This window comes from Columba livia, chromosome 22, assembly GCF_036013475.1.
Source record: "Columba livia isolate bColLiv1 breed racing homer chromosome 22, bColLiv1.pat.W.v2, whole genome shotgun sequence".
NCBI classification, from domain to species: domain Eukaryota; kingdom Metazoa; phylum Chordata; class Aves; order Columbiformes; family Columbidae; genus Columba; species Columba livia.
Genome location: NC_088623.1, coordinates 2,039,271 through 2,058,190, shown reverse-complemented (window position 1 = coordinate 2,058,190; position 18,920 = coordinate 2,039,271). Strand labels below are relative to the sequence as shown.

The following is an 18,920-nucleotide window of genomic DNA, read 5'->3' as shown; positions in this document are numbered from 1 at the left end:
TCCTCCTGACACTCCCCCTTTCCATATTGATCCCCAGGAATGAGTCCCCCCTCAGTCTCCTCTTGTCCAGCTCCAGAGCCCCAGCTCCCTCAGCCTTTCCTCACACGGGAGATGCTCCACTCCCTTCAGCATCTTGGTGGCTGCGCTGGACTCTCTCCAGCAGTTCCCTGTCCTGCTGGAACTGAGGGGCCACAGCTGGACACAATATTCCAGGTGTGGTCTCCCCAGGGCAGAGCAGAGGGGCAGGAGAACCTCTCTGAGGCACTGCACTAGATACACAACTCTCTGGCTTCTTCCCTTCAGCCAGCTCGCTGTTATTATTGTGAATTTTTAATTATTGTGAATTAAAACAGGCCATGGAAGCTTTCAGTGTTTAAAAAAAATGAAACCCCAAAACCTTATGAAAAATGATATTTATGCAAAGTTAGAGAACTGAATTTTTAGTCTCACCCAATCTGTTTTGGGGAGATTGAATTAATCCTCCCCAGTTTCCCTTGGTTGGAATTCATCATGTTGGTTGCTGAAATGTCAGTAAAATAAAGCGTGGGATCCCCGCGCTGCCTGTCCCCCTTTCAGCCACATTGCTCACAGTCCAGGTTCTTTACAACCTCTCATTCCCACTTAAGCTTGTGCCCTCATAATTAGGACAATTAGAAGTTCTGAGCTAACACAGAGGGAAAGGTGGCCAAGACTCCGATATCACGCAGACCTTCCTAGGGAAGATGCACCTTTCTCTCTTTAGCTCTGGACCCGTCAGTCCTGCTAACTGCCTGTTATTTACGTGTTGCTCTTTTCTGTTTTCCTTGCCCTTTGAATCCTGTTTTCTAGGGCTGAGAACATTAGTTTCACAGACTGATCTCCGAGGCGCCATCCTCACAGCTGCTCCATACCAAACTGCTTTATATATGGAATAGAGAGTCTTTATTCACTGCACGTACCCCATTTGCTAGTACTGTTTGGGTGCTTACACTCAAAATGACTATGTTTTTTCAAAACCATGACTGCATGAGACACTTGTAGCTGTGAGAGGAATACATTGTTCTGTTGGTGCAGGTGCATCATTGCATGTGGCCGTGTTGGATAAAAAGTCTGTCTTGGAGCCCTTGGCGCTCCTGTTAATTTGACCTATTGCCTGAGACATTGTTTCAGTTTCTTTACCCCCTGGTAATATCTGGTGGTTGTTCTTATTCAAGCATGGTGCGTAGATACAAAAACAATTTGAATACAGGGTGATTGCAGCTCTCTGACAATCAGGAGCCACCTGGGAGCTTCCATGGGGTTTGCTTAACTTGCTTTGAGCCCCATTCAGGGCTTTAGTTGGGAGTCAGTCCTGGCTTTTTGTAGGAAAAGGGATTCTGCTGTAGGAAACCAGAAATTCTGCCCAGCAGTTCCAGCAAGTGCAGCAGAACCGTGCCATGAAATCCAGCCCAGGCCCACTCGGGTGCGTGTGCTGTAACGCCAGCTCCTGTACCGCCACAGGAATGGCACGTTCTGCTTTTTTCCACGGGTGTTACAAGGGAAGAACAATCCCTGAGAGCAAATGAAACTGTGAACTAAGAAAAAAATCTGGTTGTCCTCCTTAAGGTGCTTTCTGCAAAGATTTTGCTTGTCTGCAGGGACGGAGTTCAAAAGCTTTGCCTGCCAAATGCGTCCATCCTATTTGTTAGCAGGTGGAGAGGCGCCTTGCAGAAAGTGCCCAGGTGGCCAAGAAGGCCAATGGTGTCCTGTCCTGTATCCAAACCAGCGTGGTCAGCAGGACAAGGGCAGTGATCCTTCCCCTGTGCTCTGCATTGGGGAGGCCACACCTGGAGTATTGTGTTCAGTTCTGGGCCCCTCAGGTCAGGAAAGAGATTGAAGTGCTGGAGCGGGTCCAGAGAAGAGCAACAAGACTGGGGAAGGGACTTGAACATAAGACCTATGGGGAGAGGCTGAGGGAGCTGGGCTTGTTTAGTCTGGAGAAGAGGAGGCTTAGAGCTGAGCTCAGCACTCTCTAGAACTACCTGAAGGGCAGTTCTAGCCAGGTGGGATTGGTCTCTTCTCCCAGGCAGTCAGCAATAGGACAAGGGGCCATGGGCTTCAACTCTGCCAGGGGAAGTTTAGGCTGAGATTAGAAAGCAATTCTTTGCAGAGAGAGTGGTCAGGATTGGAATGGCTGCCCAGGGAGGTGCTGGACTCACCGGCCCTGGAGGTTTTTAAACTGAGATTGGACATGGCACTTAGTGCCATGATCTAGTAAACGGACTGGAGTTGGACCAAGGGTTGGACTGGATGATCTCTGAGGTCTTTTCCAACCCAGTCCATTCTGTGAAAGCCCAGCTTAGCCTTGGCGCTGACATCATCTTTATGATCTGAGGTGAACTGAGGTCACAGCAACACTGAACTTAGGTTAAGTGTGCGCTGTGCTTGTAAAGAAGGACCTTGGAAGTGCAATACTGAAACGTTTGGTTTCTCTTCTCGTTTAAAATTGTAGAAAGGAAGGAAGAGCCCTTTGCCAACCACTCCAGCCATGAAACCAGGCCTAGCGTCACTGAGCAAATACCAGCACCCGAGCCCAACTCCTTCACCGCATCTGCCAGAAGAGTAAGTGAATTTGGAATCAGTGGGGACTCCCAACAGCGCTCAAAAGCGGGAGCTTGTGCTGGGAAATGGGTGCTCTGAAACCAGTTTGCAGAGGAGTTGTAAGATCTGAATTTAAGATAGCATGATAGTATGTGATTTTGATAAAGATGCTGCGGTACAACAGTGTAGGGCTGGCACAAAGGAGGATGTTTGTGCTGTAAGGTTCCCCTTGCATCTCATAGTCTCCGGAGCAAATTGCTCTGCTCACAGGAGAGACACGTGCTCCGTGTCGCTCTCACTCCTGACACAGCCCGTGCGATCTCTCCCCAGCCGATCTTTCATCAAAGCCGGTTCCCGCTGATGTATCAGCTGTGAATTTGGCGTCACCATCTAAACTGCCTCCGACCTGCCAAGTACAGTTGATTCAATGGTGAGATGATACAGCCCAGTAAGAGGATAAAGTTTGCATCTGACTAGATAGCAAGGCTATGAAAGCTTTTTAAAGGTGAAGTGGAGGTACTGAAATCTTATCTGGATTCTCCAGCTCTCACGTCACCCAGCTGGATGGCACCAGGAGACTCTGTGTTCTGCCCAGGACGGGCCTCTTACGCTTCTGCTTTCTTTTTGCACCAGAATATGGAGAACCGCTGTACAATGCAGGCACCTTGCCAAAGCCTGAAGCAATAGGTACATCTTAGAGGGAAAATGTTTCTTGCTTAGTCACAATTTCTTCTTTTTGACATGCTACCAAGCCTAACTTCTGACCCACATCAAATGAAATAAAGCTCCCCTGGGTGGTGTTTAACTCAGGCTGGCTTAGCAGGGGAAGAATTGATGGTAGAAGGGGTATGTGAGCACTCAGTGAACATTTTCCCAGCTGCAGAGTGTTGCTCTCACTCATTTGAGCTGTTTAACCCAGAATAAGGCTGTTAAGGCATAGAAATGGCCTGTGTGCAAAGCAGTTGTTAATTTAACCTCAGTCACTTAGACCAGATGCTTTACCTTCTCTTACATATTTGATTCTTCTGTGACTCTGTTTATCAGCCTGAGGTTTATGTGGGAGAATAAATGTGTTGGCCTCCATTTGTGGAGTTATTAAATGCGCTGTTCCTGGGTTGTTCAGAGATTCCAGAAAGCAGCTTCTACCGTGGATTTGAGCTTTCTCTGAGGAAAGTGTCAAAACAACATTAAAGCATTAGAGCTCGGTAGAGTGGAAGTGCTAGAATTGGTGGAGCACAGATGAACTCTGTGCATCTGCATCGAAACAGCATTAGCTGAGAAACATTGCTGCAATACTGCAGGGGTCTTGAGTCGATGAGGTGGAGGGCAGAGCTCCCCAGTAGCTTCATTTATTCTGGATGATGTCAGATGGCTTTTGTTATGTTGAATATGGTATAATAATATGTGTAAAACCTTGTCTACCCCGTATCCTGCCCTTGACAGTGACCATCAAGAGATAACTAGAGAAGACAGACTCTAACTGGACTTCTCTCCCACCTTCTAGCAATCTGCATTCGGGGGACTTGCTGAACCTGTGCTATTTTTTGTGTTCAGTAGCCCCCGTTGGACTTTTCCTCTATGAAAATTCAGTAATTTCTTGAACGCCAGTAATATTTAGGATCCTATACTGTCCAGTGGCAAAAGGTTCTTCAGCTTCATTCCTCATTAAACAGAGCTTCCTGTGCCTGTTTCATTAAACCTGCTACACGCTGCTCTTGTTTGCTGCCCCTTGGTCCTTTATGGGAAGGAACAAGGAATAACTGATCCTTATTCACCCTTGTGTGTGTCACTGAGGGTTTTGTGTGCCTTGGTCAGATCTCAGCCTTGGAAACTCCCGATAACTCCTCGTACAAAAGCTCTCTTGCTCTATTTACTCTCATTGCCTTTCTCTGAACCTCTTCCCCTTCTTTTACATGCCTTTTGAGCTGTGTGTGATATCAGAGATGTGATCGTATCCTGCAATAGCACAGAGACATAATGGTGGCGTGTTTCACATTCTATTCTTTTACCGCAGTTCCTGATGTTTTGCTTGCTTTATTTCCTATACAACTCAGTGTCAAGCCCCTGTCTTTGTACAAGTATCTCTTGTGGCACCCAGGTTCCACTCTTGGCACCTTCTTGTAAGATTCGATAACTCTAACTGAAGTTGTACATCTAAGCAGTTGCGTATTTGAGGGATATATTAATATGAGCTTGTCAGATGTGCCTCATGCAGCAAAAACCATGAAGGTCCATCCTGTAGTATGTATAGAATGTACAGTTACCTGGCTCTAGAAAGGTTTAAGCTAGAACGGGCCTGTGCGCTCCTGTAGTCCAACCTCTTGCTGGAAGCAGAGCCATTTCAAGCCTATGCCGTGTTTATTGGAATTACCGGAGCTGAGGACTGCCCTGTCTCCGAGGATGGAGATGTCCCACTCTCTTGCTCCTGTCCCAGTGCAGCATCGCTCCTACCAGATGTCTTCATGTCAAGTGGAATTTCCCACGTTGGAACAAGTCTGTTCCTTCCTCTCCTTTCCCTGTAGACTGTTGAGAACACGTCTGGTTCCATATCCTCTGGAAACCCCACCCAACAAGTAGCAGAGCAATTAAATCCTTTCTTTGCCTTCTTTTTTCTGTGCTGAACAAGCCAGGTTTCCTCAGTCTCTCCCTGTACGTGGTGTGGGCTCCAGCTCCATGGTGATCCTGCTTTAGCAGGTAGCGTGGACTAGATCATCTCCAGAGGTCCCTTCCAACCCCAGCCTGTGATTCTTGGCTTCTCCTGGACTCTCTCCATTTTGATCTGTGTAAGGGTTTTATTTGCAGCCAGTCCCAAAAGAGTTGATTACTTTTTCTTGGTTTTCTGCCTTTACTGAGTTAATTGCCCTTTCCTAAGCGGGTGCTAATAAAAGCTTCGTTGTTCCTTATATTCGCTGGAGGAGGTCATTGTGTGGGCAAAGGGAGCTGCACAATGACACAAGGTTTCTTTCATCGTCTGTCTTTGGGGATGAGAGCACTACAGCCATTTGCATCCCTGTGTGTTCACTGTCAGCTATGTCCTGTAATTAAAGCCAAGCAGGAAATCAGTGTCACTGATTGTAGCCCAGCAAAAATCTGGGCTTCTTAAAACACTCTCAGAACTTAGTCTGTGCCTTGCAGTGTTCTTACCTCTCCCAAATGTCCCTTTTTCTCCTCCACAGTTCAGTTGGCTCAGCAAGTCGGACGAGCAGAAGGACGAGTCACCTTCGTCGTGGCGCCTGGGACTGCGCAAGACCGGCAGCCACAACATGCTGAGTGAAGTCGCTGCTACTCGTGAGGCACAGAGGGATAAGACTTCTTCTATCTATCGTTCTTCGTCAAGTCCTCGGATATCTGCATTGTTAGACAACAAAGAAAAGGTTTGGCTTTCAGCAGAGGTGTGTTAGTGCATCTCAGCTGAGCAGAGTTTACCTCACGGGTTTAAGACCCTTTCCTTTTGTTTTGAGTTATTGCTGGGTGTTGTATCCATAACAAACTTAGGTCTCTTTTTTTTTTTCTTTTATTCAAAAATATTCCTACCCTATCACTCCTTGCAAAACTGGACCTAAAACTGGACCTTGGACCTAATTCCTGCTCAGTTTGAAGTGGGCTGCAGTGAACAAGGGCTGCCGGTCTGGCATGGCCTGTTCTTTGCCAGAAAATATCTAATCCAGACAGCAGCACATACCTGCACTGGAAATTCTCCTTCACTGTCATCTAGATGTGATTCTCCTGTATTCACCAGCTGTATTTGCGAATCCCATCCCACGTATTCACCAGCTGTATCTTTGCTGCCCGTGGGTAGATGCCCCATCCCTGGAGACATCCCAGGCCAGGCTGGACGGGGCTCTGAGCAACCTGAGCTGGTGCAGATGTCCCTGCTCATGGCAGGGGGGCACTGGGGGAGCTGGGAAGGTCCCTCCAACCCAAACCACTCTAGGATTCTCTGATTTATAAATGGTTCTAGTTAGAAGCTGGTTTCTTTTTCAGTAGCGTGCTCTTCAGGAAATCATTATCAGAACTGATGCTTTTATGCTGCGTGTGTTGCCTTAAACCAGTAATCCTCAGACAGGAGAATGCTTTCTCAGTTGAAGAAATCAGAACATGAAATTACTTGTCACTGAACATGCTGCAAGTGTAATGAATTTACAGTCAAATTGCTTCTTTTACTTCTCCAGGATAAAGACAACAAGAGTTATCTTGCCACAATAGCCCCCAGAAGACTGAGCAGCACAAGCGATATAGAAGAAAAAGAAAACAGGTGAGACTGAACGTCATGCTCAGCTTCTGTCCTGTAGATAGCTCCTCTGGAATACATTCCTAGAGTCATGCTTCATATATTTTCTCAGCAGTCCCAACTATACAGGAATTCACAATATCAAGAGCATTCCCTGATCTAGAAAAGCTCTGGTTTTCGTTTAGCTGAGCGGGGCAGCAGGCTGGTTTCTCCACCCCTGTATTCAGACATATATAGTGTCCATCCAGGAAATTCGATTTAAGGATGCTTTTGCCTTTTATATGTAAGTGCATCGTTTTGTCACTGGCACTTGCACTTTTGCTCCTGGCACTTTCCATTGCAGGGGTTTTTTACAGTGAACGTGTGTAGTTGCCCCTGGACAGAACCGCAGTATAAATGGGATTAATATCTAGTATCTCAAGATATACTTAAGCTAATCTCTACAAACAAGTTCTTCATGGTCTGTGCTCAAAGGAGTAAGATTTGAGTCTAGCCTCATTTCCAGCCGTTTCCACAGCAGTGGTAGAAAGGCAGATACAGAGGAGTCATTGTGAACGGTAATTGTGAAGAACTCACGGCAGACGAGCACCCTGAGAGTGCCGTTCCAGATCCTTTGCTGCCCTTTTGCTGGAACCTCCGTGCCGTGTTCTTGCTTCATCTCAACCAGTCGCTGGGATTTGGAGTTTAGCAGCCGATTTGTGTTTAAATGGCCGATAAGCTCGAGTGGGTTTGGCAGCGGCACATCCAGCTGAGCGTCCTTTGTTTTGTGAGGCGGGGAATGAGGACTGAACAGATGGTGCCCAGGCCTACTGTGCAGCACAGATTTTTTTCCCAATATTCTTTCCTTTCCAGACAGCTGAGTTTCACTTCATGGGACCCACAGGTGCCTGAGAGGGCATCAGCGGAGACACAGTAATTAAAGAATGAAAAATAATTGCAGGATAATGAGCGAACGGGTTTGTGTTGCATTACAAGCTCGACATTCTGTCCCAGACCAGCAGAGAGCAGGACACGCTGCCAAAGTGTGTATTAGGAAAAGGAGCCCTGATTTCAGATAACTCCGATCAATAGGGCTCCTAGTAATTTACTGATAACTTGACAAATAGTTTTAGATATAGCCAAATATTTTGTTTGTTGTTTTCCGCTGGTCAGTATAGCAAATGATTTGCTGTCCTGAGTTGCTTTACTGTCGTTGCCTGGATGCCTCACAGAATCAAAACATCCCCTGCAGTTGTACTATCTGTCCATTTGTGTGGTATTGTTTGACAAGACACAAGAAACAATATTAAGTGACGTTTAGTTTGTTTAATTACCTTTATGGACAATCTAAATTTCAGTTGCACGTTTTCTGACTAAAAAGGATCTTGTTCCTCTTTATGCAAAATATTCCATCGCCTGGTGATTCTTAAATAATCCAGCTGGCAATAACAGACTCCAGAAGCTTTTCTGACCAAACCTTGTGCTCTCTCCTGCGTTAGAGAATCAGCCGTTAACCTCGTGCGGAGCGGCTCTTACACCCGGCAGCCCTGGAGGGATGAATCAAAGGGAAACGAAGCTCCCCATTCTGGTGCACCTACTACCTATGTCTCTACCTACTTGAAAAGGTACGTCCAGGTCTGGCTTAGGCGGGTTCCAGGCTTGGTTCTACTCTTAATGCACCTCCAAAGCTCAGCCTGCTGCCTGCTGCTTACTGCATTGGCGTAACTGGCCTCGGACCCTCCTCTGCTGAGAGCAGGAAATAAGAATACAGGTTTATCGACATTTATCATGCTAAATATTCTTTTGAAAGACCATGATGTTTGTTGATTTGTAAATTGTTGAACCGAATTTAACTGCTCTCATTCGCAAAATCCAAACGCAAAGTGTTTTCTCAGTTTTATGCTGGTATTACGGTTAGATAATAAAACCAAAATTGATCATAAAAAGAATAAAGTGATTACAGTCTGAAAGCACTGTTCGCATAGCTATTGACAGGTGAGTTGTAGCTCAGCTCTGATTTGGTTCATGCGAGTCTGTGTTTATGGCAGAGCGGCAGCCTTCTCGTGCGTGACTCCCAGCGCTTGCTGAGGACTGAGCCTGGTGCCTCCACCCGTTTGCTCGTGACACCAAGGAAGCGGTTTCTGCACAGCGGATATAAAATTGTAGAGACTGATTGCTGGTAAAGCAGCCCAGCAGAATCAGGAAAGCAATCCTGTGCATTACTTGTGTAATTGGCAGTATCTTTTACCCCTTTGGAAGGCTCGGTTTCCTCCGAGCAAGCAGATAATGCCTGTCTCTGAAAGAGGGGAATGAATACACTGCTCTGTTAGAGCAAATAATATGTTACTGAGTTTTCCTCTTGGTTGTGAGCAGGAGGATCAGCCCTTTGTGCAAGCGCGGTGCCATCGCCTCACCTTCATTTCAGCTCATACTGGTTCAAAGCAGCCTCTATAAACGTGTGATGCTGCAAAGCCAGTTGAGCTGTGCTTAAGGAAAGGGGCAGGATTATATCAAGGTTTTAGGTTGTGTTTCACTAAATTCTAGACCCTGAGCTAAATAACTGTCCTGAAGGTGAAATGGTTGCTTGAGACATTTGGGAAGAGGCAGATGTTTTGTGCTCCGGTGCTTGTGTTGGTGGAGGTGAGTTGCGCTCGAGGACACGTCTGTCCAATTGCTGAGCACGTACAGACCCATTTCCACAAAAGGTGAAACAGCCACTCGGAGCAGAGACTCCTGACCTGCTGATCCGTTCCAGTGACTTCACATCTATCCTGGGACATGATGACAGCTCCAGCTCCGCAGCTTCTCTCCCTGCAGGCAGGCGGGTGAGCCACAGCTGATGACATTGGAAAACATTTGCCTCTTGCTGCTGGCACGTGGTGCTGCTCCCGCTCTGAGGGGCCAGTCGCTAACGTGGCTGTCCCTTAGAATTTTACAGCTAATCCCGAACCAGATTTAATGTTACGTTCACACAGCCATACTGTATTCCCTTAGTTAAACCGTACGAACGCTAGCGGAGGTTTTGGCCAGCAGTGGTAAATACTGATTTCTTGTCAAAAGGCCTTTAATAGGAGAGCGCTGATTTACAAGAAATCACAGCGAATAGCTTTGTCAGGTAGAAATAGAGTGTAATTCCTTTAAAAGAGAACAATGGCTTTGCCTTTTATGTACAAACAGTAAAATCGCTGTCAGTTGGACCTCTGTCCCTTATGGTTTTCTACAGAGGAATTAAATATAATCGTATTGAACAGTGGATTTCTCCAGCCTTGTGCATCAGCCTCAAAGAAGGGAAGGGAACCTGGTTGCCTGTTAAAGGTTGAGCTCTTTGTCATTTCCAAGTATTAGCAAAACTCTGACCACAACTCCAAGAGATAAAAACTCTTTCTGAGAGAGGAAGAATTTCAGTGAACGTGACATATTTGGATGGGACCGAGAGGGCAATTTGTACATCTGCATTTCCCCTTTACCTTAGCAATTAATTAATCTCCATAAAGACACTTAATTGTGTTCTGTAAGTGCTTCATGTGAGCCCCAAACAGAGTAAACAAGAGCAACAGATCATCTGATATTGAAAATGGCTTTTCTTTTAAAAGAAGACAAAATAACTTGCAGCAGTGTTGCAAATGTTAAAGCTCTGTCTGTAATGAGTGACTGTCATTCATTCTGCTTTCTCCATGGCTGCACCACTAGCCCAAAAATCCAGAGAACCCTGTTCTGAGAAGCTGTTCTCCGTTTTAGGGCATATTGGCTTTCAAACAGCGCGGTCACATCACCTGTGACTTAAAGGATTTATAGAGCAACCAGCATAGCAGACGGAATTAATTCAGCATCCTTCCTTTGACATCAGCCGTGAGAGATGCCTCATAGGAAGGGATCGCACACCCCAAAATGAAATCACCTTTTCACACAGTTTCTCCTTCATTTTACCCATTTGCAGATACACCATTGGACTGGGTTTAAAACCATCACAGCGCAAGCAGTGGGTGCAGCTCTGGCTCTGGCAGCCCCTGGTTTGCAGGGGCAGGTTGCAGCCGCTGCGGTAACTGCAGAGAAGTTCAGTTCTTCACCTCCTGGCTTCCAGCAATCAGGAGTTTGGGAGCCGGGGGTTAGGTTGTTCTTAACAGCCGCCACTGTGGCCATCTGCCGTAGGCAAATCTTATTGTGATCTCTGCAACACCCTATGGCAGCACGTTTAAGAACAAACTAGTTCTGAGGTTTGTGCAAACCTTTTTTATTAGCAGACGCGGAAGCTTTTTGAGGTTTTGAAGGTTTTTAAGATTTTGAATTCTACTTGCCATAGCCGTTTTCAGAAGTATTTCTTTGTATTGATTTCAAATGCTTCATTCCATTTCATTGCTCATTCCCTGATGGTTACGTTATGGTGATTATGTTAGAAAACGAGTAGCAGTGTGTCAGTGCCTTGTTTTATTTCTAATGATAAATTCTTTAGCATAAATTCATAATCCTCCCTTCTACCAATTCATATGAACACAGCTGTTAATTAACAAGATTCCCCAGCTCACCTTTTCCTCGCAATGTTCTGGTCCTGTTCACGTGCAATGTGAACAGTGAAGCGATGCCCGGCGTGTCCTCAGGCTGTGCGGTGCCACCCGTGCGCGGTGACAGGTGGGGAGGTGGATTCCTGGGGAGCTGCGGTGTCTCGGCTCCCTTGGTGTGTGCGGGATGTCCCAGCACCACGTTCCTCCAACCCGAGGCCTGAGCGTGTAGGAGTTGGCACAGCCCCTCACCGCGCTCTTCCTCCTCCTCCCGCTCCCCCACATCTCTGCTGCTTCCATCCTCTCATCTCCCCTTTTCACCCATCGCCTTCCCCTTCTGACAGACAGTCCTCCTCAGGTCTTAATAACCCTCTGTCTCCTCCCTTCCTAACCAAGTTCCTTCTCTTTATTGCAGCCACTCCTCATCCCCCCCAGCCTTGGGCTCTCCAAGGATGGTGCCACATCCTCCCTGCTCCCCCAGGGCTGCCACCAGCTTTTCCCCTGCTGCTCCTTTTGTTCCTTCCCCTGGCACCTGCTCCATGCCCAGGTGGCCAAGAGGCCACCAGCATCCTGGCTGGTACCAACACTGGTGTGGCCAGCAGGCCCAGGGCAGTGACCGTCCCTGTGCTGGGACCTGGGGAGGCCAAACCATGAATCCTGGGGCAGTTTTGGGTCCCTCACACCAAGAAAGACCTTGAGGTGCTGGAGAGGGTGCAGAGGAGGTGATGAAGCTGATGAGGGGCTGGAGCACAAGTGTGATGGGAGCGACTGAGGGACCTGGGGGTTCAGCTGGAGAACAGGAGATGAGGGGAGACCTGATCTCTGAACTGCCTGAAAGGAGCTTGGAGCCAGGGGGGGTCGGGCTCTGCTCCCCAGGAACAAGCGCCAGGAGCAGAGGAAACGGCCTCAAGTTGCACCAGGGGAGGTTGAGGTTGGATGTGGGAACAATTTCTTCCCCAAAGGGCTGTGGGGCATTGGAACAGGCTGCCCAGGGCAGTGCTGGAGTCACCATCCCTGGAGGGGTTTAAAAGGCGTTTAGATGAGGTTCTTAGGGACATGGGTTTGTTCTAGAGTTGGGTTACGGTTGGACTCGATGGTCTTGAAGGTCTCTTCCAACCAGAATGACTCTGTGACCTACTCAGGACACCCATTTCTGCCACTCGCTCTACACGCCTGTCCCAGTCTGGCTCAGCTCCCCCTCCCAGCCCATTTCCAGGGCTGTTCCCCTGGCTCAGGATGCCCAGAAGGACTCTTGCTTCCAGCAGGAATTTCTGCTCCCCAGGGCTCAGGGCAGGGCCCACCTTTCCAGAGGAACCTTTTTTTAGGGTCCTCTGGAGGTTGCTATCTGGTGACAACAACCCACTTGTTCCTTTGTGACCTGGATATAGCAAGCAGCCATCGGCTGGAGAGCCCAAATGTGAGGTTCCTCCCCAGGGAGACCTTCTGGGTTGTCCCAGTCTCTCCTTTGGCTGTCTGGGGACCAGCTACTTGTTCTGAGCTGGCTCTGGGGCCTTGGTGTATAAAACCAATTTGTAAATTGGGTGCTTAAGCAGATTGGATCCTTCCTCTGACCCCCTGTCCTCGGCTCTTGTCCTGCCCCTTTCAAGCTTTATTTTGGCCTCTCGCTGACTCTTGCTCTAGTGTTGACTTCAGTCCGTTGTCCCTGGCTTTCCCACAAACCTGCAGCTCTTTGTCCTGATCTGCTTTTCCTCTAGGTCAGCTTTAATTCCTGGTGCAGCCACTCATCCGCATGCTCCGTGTGCCCCGATGTGGGAGTCATTGGGATGCAGGAGGTGAGAGGCAACATTCCAGCCTTCCTGGCCTTTGATCCTGCTGGCAGCCCAGTCTGACCAGTAGCAACCAGGAATACCAGTTAGAGGGGAAGGTGTGGCAGGGCCCTGGATCACACGTGCACACTCGCTCTGTGCAGAGAACGAGCAGCCCCTATACGGCACATACAATAAGGAGATTTTACCAGAACCCATCAGGTCTGTTTTTAGGGGTGTGCAACTTACCACTCTTAGGGCAGATTTGCTCTGAAAAAGCAGAAGGATACATCCTCGTTTGAGACCCCTTCTCCTTTTCTCCTGTCTCTTCTCCAAAGTACAAACACTGAAGCTTTTCACTAGTAATGGTTTTAAGGGTTTTGTTTTAAACTGACCAAATACGTATTTCCCTTGCTCGTTCTTGAATAATTTTCGGATGGTTTTGCTAGCTATTCCCCAGAAATACACAGTTTGTGCTCAACATGCCTTAAAGTAAATTAAAGCCTGAACTGATCATCTTTGCCAAAGCTTTAAGCCATTGAAAGTAAGTTCTTAAAACTGGAAGTCCTGGGCATCCTTAGGAGGTGATGCAGCCAGACCTGCTTGTGTCCCTCTCTCCTTCCCTGCTTTAACCAACCTCATCCTCGCGCATTGTTTCTGCCTTTCCCCAGGACACAGGGGTGCTCTCTGTGCACCGCGGTAGGATTTACCCCTTCCCTGATCCTCACCGATTCACCTCCACGCCGTTATTCTCTCACTCGCTCTCAGCTGGGCTTAGCTAAGCGGGGTTCTGCTAGCGCCAGCCTGCGGGAGCAGCTCAGCGTGCTCCCATCTCCTTGCCTACCTTTTGCTAAGACATCAAACTCGCTCCCTTCCCAGCTGAGAGCCCGGCTGCGGGATGTTCTGTTGTATATTTACTGTGGTCTGAAAGCCGTGATTTTGTGATGTTTTACAGTGCTTCCTTTGGTAGAAGTAGTGACCTCAGCAGTCCCTACATTTCAGCCACTCGCAATACATCTCTAGCTACCTCACCCACGTCCATGGGGTCATCTACCTCCCTGGGCGCCCCGCGGCAACCTGGCCCTGCCTGTCCCGCAGCTCTCGGTGCCAGCACGGCTGCGTCAGCCCGCCAGTACACCAGGTAACGGTCCCGGCGGAGAGAACGCTGCAGAGCATCCGCGTTTGGGTTGGAAGGTGTGATTTCTGGAGCGGATTAGGGATTGGCAATGTGCTTCCAGGCGGAGAGGAGATCCCAGGGCGGTCCCCTTGGACACTGTTAGTGCACACGCAGGAGTAGGTGATTAACAGCCTGTGCGTGGCCTTGGCTTCGTCACTCACCGAGTGGCCGGTTGTGCCCTCTTGTCACCCTTGTTAGAGACACCATGTGCTGCTCAGGCTGCTCTTGGGTGTTCTGTGTACAAGCGCTTGGAGTTCATTCCTTCTGCTTATTCACCGGCTGCATTTTCTAATCATTTTTGCTGCAAACAGGGATGTGAAGACTATGAATTCCTCCTACTTATTCCTCTACATTTTTTTTTAAACTCATTTTAATATGTGCTGTTCTCTAAGAAAATGTGAGTGTAGAACGAGGAGAACGAGCTGTCAATGCTCCCTCGAGGTGGCTGGTCTCGCTCAGCAGTTGAGTTCACTTGCTTTGCTTTCCGTTGTGTCTTCTCTATTTCAGAGCCCCTTTCAGGCAACAAACTGATTCTGCCGTAGAGAAAAATACAGAGGGCATCTCTGCTAGCACCCCCCTAGGTGTAATCACAAACCGCGCCATACTCGGTTCCGCTAACGGTATTGCCAATGCCGGTGCTGCCGCCACTCCGGGAAAGGACTTGTCGGCTGAGGAAGCCCGGGAGCGCAGAAGGTCAGTGAGCAGAGCCGCTGCGTGCGGGTCCTCGGCGAGCAGTACTGGGGCCAATATTATTCAATATATTCATTAACAATTTAGACGAGGGAATAGAGTGACTGTCAGCAAGTTTGCTGATGACACTAAGCTGGGAGGTGTGGCTGACACACCAGAAGGCTGTGCTGCCATCAGAGACCTGGACAGGCTGGAGAGTTGGGTGGGGAATAACCTAATGAAATTTAACAAGGGAAAGTGTAGAGTCCTGCATCTGGGCAGGAACAACCCCAGGTTCCAGTATAGGCTGGGAAATTACATATTAGAGAGCAGCGTAGGGGAAAGGGACCTGGGGGTCCTGGTGGACAACAGGGTGACCATGAGCCAGCACTGGGCCCTTGTGGCCAGGAAGCCAATGGCATCCTGGGGTGTATTAGAAGGGGGGTGGCTAGTAGATCGAGAGAGGTTCTCCTTCCCCTCTACTCCGCCCTGGTGAGACCACATCTGGAATATTGTGTCCAGTTCTGGGCCCCTCAGTTCCAGCAGGACAGGGAACTGCTGGAGAGAGTCCGGCGTAGGGCAACGAAGATGATTAAGGGAGTGGAGCATCTCCCTTATGAAGAAAGGCTGAGGAAGCTGGGGCTCTTTAGTTCGGAGAAGAGGAGACTAAGGGGGGACCTTATTAATGTTTATAAATATAAAAAGGGTGAGTGCCATGAGGATGGAGCCAGGCTCTTCTCGGTGGCAACCAATGATAGGACAAGGGGTAATGGGATCAAGCTGGAACACAAGAGGTTCCGCTTAAATTTGAGAAGAAACTTCTTCTCAGTGAGGGTGGCAGAGCCTGGCCCAGGCTGCCCAGGGAGGTTGTGGAGTCTCCTTCTCTGCAGACATTCCAACCCGCCTGGACACCTTCCTGTGTAACCTCACCTGGGTGTTCCTGCTCCAGCAGGGGGATTGGACTAGATGATCTTTTGAGGTCCCTTCCAATCCCAAACATACTGTGATACTGTGAGCAGCTCTCCCGTGGGAGCCACAGTGGGGGCGATTTTCTCCTTGTCTTTTCAGCATCTCAGCCACTGCTGTCAGTCCCTAAGGCCTCTGTGTGCAGAGGGACAGACAGACAGTAGCCACTTGCAGTTGGTTCTGTAACATGAATCCCATCCTAAAAAGAGCGTTGGACTGAGACGCATCCACATAAAACCCATCCCTCTCATTCTGAGTTTACGTACGCCCCGATGCAGACGCCTTTGCTGCACGAGTCTCCTCGATTCCCTCTGCAGTTAGTGGGGGAAAACAAGTGTTCCTGGAGCATGAAACGTGTGGTACAGGAGGAGATGAGCTACACACATTAATTGATTTCAATTGACTCTAAAGGAAGGCTTAGCACGCAGGTAGAAGTCTGCCCTGTGCAACCGAGGCCATGCCAGCAGTAGCAGCATTCTGAATTACTCAATCTAGCTGCTGGTACCTCTTTCTTAAATTATGCTATTTTGAAGCTGGGGAAATATAAACCTGAGTTAGCCTGTACTATTTTCAAAGGAAATATGCCTTGTGCATTTAAGCACAGAATATCAAATGATCTATATTTATTCCTGCAAACAGGTTAACTTTTGCAAAATTTGTCTCTTCTGGTAGCCACCATGAAAGTAAATGGTAATAAATACAATGCAGCAATGAGCTGTGTATTTCTACCTAGCAACCGGTTCACGGAGTGTTCTCAGTCATTAGATTCTGCCAATCTAAAATCATAAGTTGTTAATACAGACCTTCCTGAGCGGAGGTCGGTCTGTCTGTGCTAGCTGGGAATTACTCAGACTTTTAATGCTGCTTGGGCTTTTTCCTTTCCTTTTTGTTTCCCCAACGCTAGCACAGGGAAAACACCTTTGAAGGTATTGCGAACGTTCCGGATGAGCCACGTTCATCAACCCTGCGTGCAGGGTGGTAATTTGAAATGGCTGCAGAGTAACTTTGTAAGAACACTTAAATTGAATGTTAGGAGCACCTCTGGATGCTCCTTGTTGTTTTGCTTGGGGTCAGTTGGCTTCGTTTGCAGTTGGATTGGGACGAGCTGCCAAAAGATACCCCCAGTGCAAAGTGAGGTTGCGCACGAGCGGGCAGAGCGAGCGTTGTGCTTTCAGCTCCCGCTTGGGCCCGGTTCACCACAGTCTCTGCCTTTTGGCAAACCCAGAATAGACTTGCAGAAGCTTCAGATTCTTCCCTGGAGAGGTGGGCTCCGCAAAACCCACCAGACGTTTGGCACTATCTGCAGATGGGGAACTCGACTGCGATGGTACTTGTAAATGCCCAAAAGAGCATCTCTTCATATGACCGCGTTGGCATTTATTGCCGAATCACTTTCTATAAATAAACCAGAAGATCTGTTTAAGTCTTATGCATTTTGATTAGGGAACCATCTCCTGTGAATTATGCAAATGCAAAGAGAAACACCAGAAAATTCCTCCCGCCTCTAATTGATGCTTTGAAACTACCGAGGGGAAAAGAACACAGCAGTGATGTGGGTGCTTGTGGGTGGAAGAAACCTTATATAGGAATATATGTTCTAACAGCAGGATATACTGACTGGGAGCTGCCGGCACATTTTGAACTAGGAAACGTGGACCTAGAGAAACAGGAGAGGTCACCTAAAGGCAAACGGTTTATTTTGGAAGGAGGCCAGTTCCAGTAAAATGAAATAAAAAAGGAAAATGGCAAACAGTTGTCAGGGAAAGCACTATATGGATCTCGGTTCCCACCGGCAGCTGTTGCAGTAGCATTTGCTCTGCTTCAGTGTTTCCAAAGCTCCAGCTTTCTCTTAGCAACAACAACATAAACAAGCTTATCATCTAATATTAGATCACAGGGATGTCTCCTAACTTGTGGCCTTAAATTATCTGTGCAAAGCCAAAAGGTTAAAGCCAAAGAGGCTGCTGGGTCTGGGAGCAGCGACGAGCAGAGGTTTGCATCCTTTGGTGGCCACCGGACCCCCTGTGCCCCCGCAGCGCTTCGTCCGTGGGGTTTTACCTGCTGCTTTTTTGCTGAATTGGTTGGGAAATGCTCCAGCAGCTGGAAAATAGTGTGAATTGCACCTCATGTCGTTACAAAGCAACAAGAAACAAGGCGGCAGCAGCGGAGCGGTGGGTTTGTGGAGCCCGGCCGCAGCAGCTCGCTGCCCGGTGTCGCTGCCATATGTCCCTGCCCTTCCGCCAAGCTGCTGCCTCTCGTATTTACATGGACCCAGCTGCACGTCCGGCTTCCCGTGATTGCGCTGCGGGTGCCGATGCCGAGAGCCTGCGCGTGTGCCGCCTTCCAGAGGCCGTGTTTTCGCAAGGCAATTTCTTTTTCATGGCAATTTTAGGGTCACCAAACTGCTGTTTGGCCGTTTTGATGGTCCTGCCAGCACCAAATTGTCTCAAGTTGCAAGTGCATTTGTCAGGCTGACCTCAAAACAACCGGCTCTGCGAAGGGTGAATTATAAGCATGGGGATGCTGAGCCCGCAGCATCTCACATACACCCCGCTCCTCTGGTGCAAAACTAAATCCTTCTGGTTTGTGCTTTGTGCAAGCAGGTGGTGGGGACTCTGCGGGGCGTTGCAGCCGGATTATCCGCCCTCATCCAGGGGGACAGCGGCCTCTAGTGCCGCCAAAAGCTCCTTTGCAAAGTGCCGCTGCGCCCTTGACCGTGTGGTTTGGTGGAGGGGTCTGCAGGGAATCCGACCAAGCTGCAGCGTGGCTTGTACCGTGGGACATCTGGTGCTGAAATGAAGGTCCGGGGGGTCTGAAACGTTTCATATGACACGAAAGCTTTGGCCCCCAGGGTGGACGGAAGGGCTGCCGTGCAGCCGCAGCTCATGATCGGCTGTTGCGTGGGGAGATATGAGCTTGCCCAAGAACTCTGGTGCAAGGCACATCCCAAGCCTGTGTTCTCCTTGTGTGACCAGCTGAAAAGGACACACCTGAATTTGAAATGTGGCTTGTTTTTGTAAGAATTAGGAGTTTAAATTAGTTTCTTTCCCCCCCACCACGTTGTTTATACAATTGCA

The 18,920-nt window shown here is 48.5% G+C and overlaps 1 protein-coding gene across 9 annotated transcripts in view; it reads left to right on the top strand.

The window, feature by feature from the left end:
* Positions 1–18,920, top strand: part of PPP1R12B (protein phosphatase 1 regulatory subunit 12B) — a 130,742-nt gene that overhangs the window by 50,460 nt on the left and 61,362 nt on the right. For 4 of the 9 annotated variants that reach the window (XM_065038268.1, XM_065038270.1, XM_065038269.1 and 1 more), the window contains exons 9-14: positions 2,471–2,580; positions 5,736–5,933; positions 6,732–6,814; positions 8,269–8,394; positions 13,987–14,172; positions 14,716–14,901. In XM_065038268.1, the coding sequence (XP_064894340.1) occupies positions 2,471–2,580; positions 5,736–5,933; positions 6,732–6,814; positions 8,269–8,394; positions 13,987–14,172; positions 14,716–14,901 (889 nt within the window). The remainder of the gene's footprint in view (positions 1–2,470; positions 2,581–5,735; positions 5,934–6,731; positions 6,815–8,268; positions 8,395–13,986; positions 14,173–14,715; positions 14,902–18,920) is intronic. The other 5 variants (XM_065038273.1, XM_065038275.1, XM_065038271.1 and 2 more) reach the window with 3 other exon arrangements.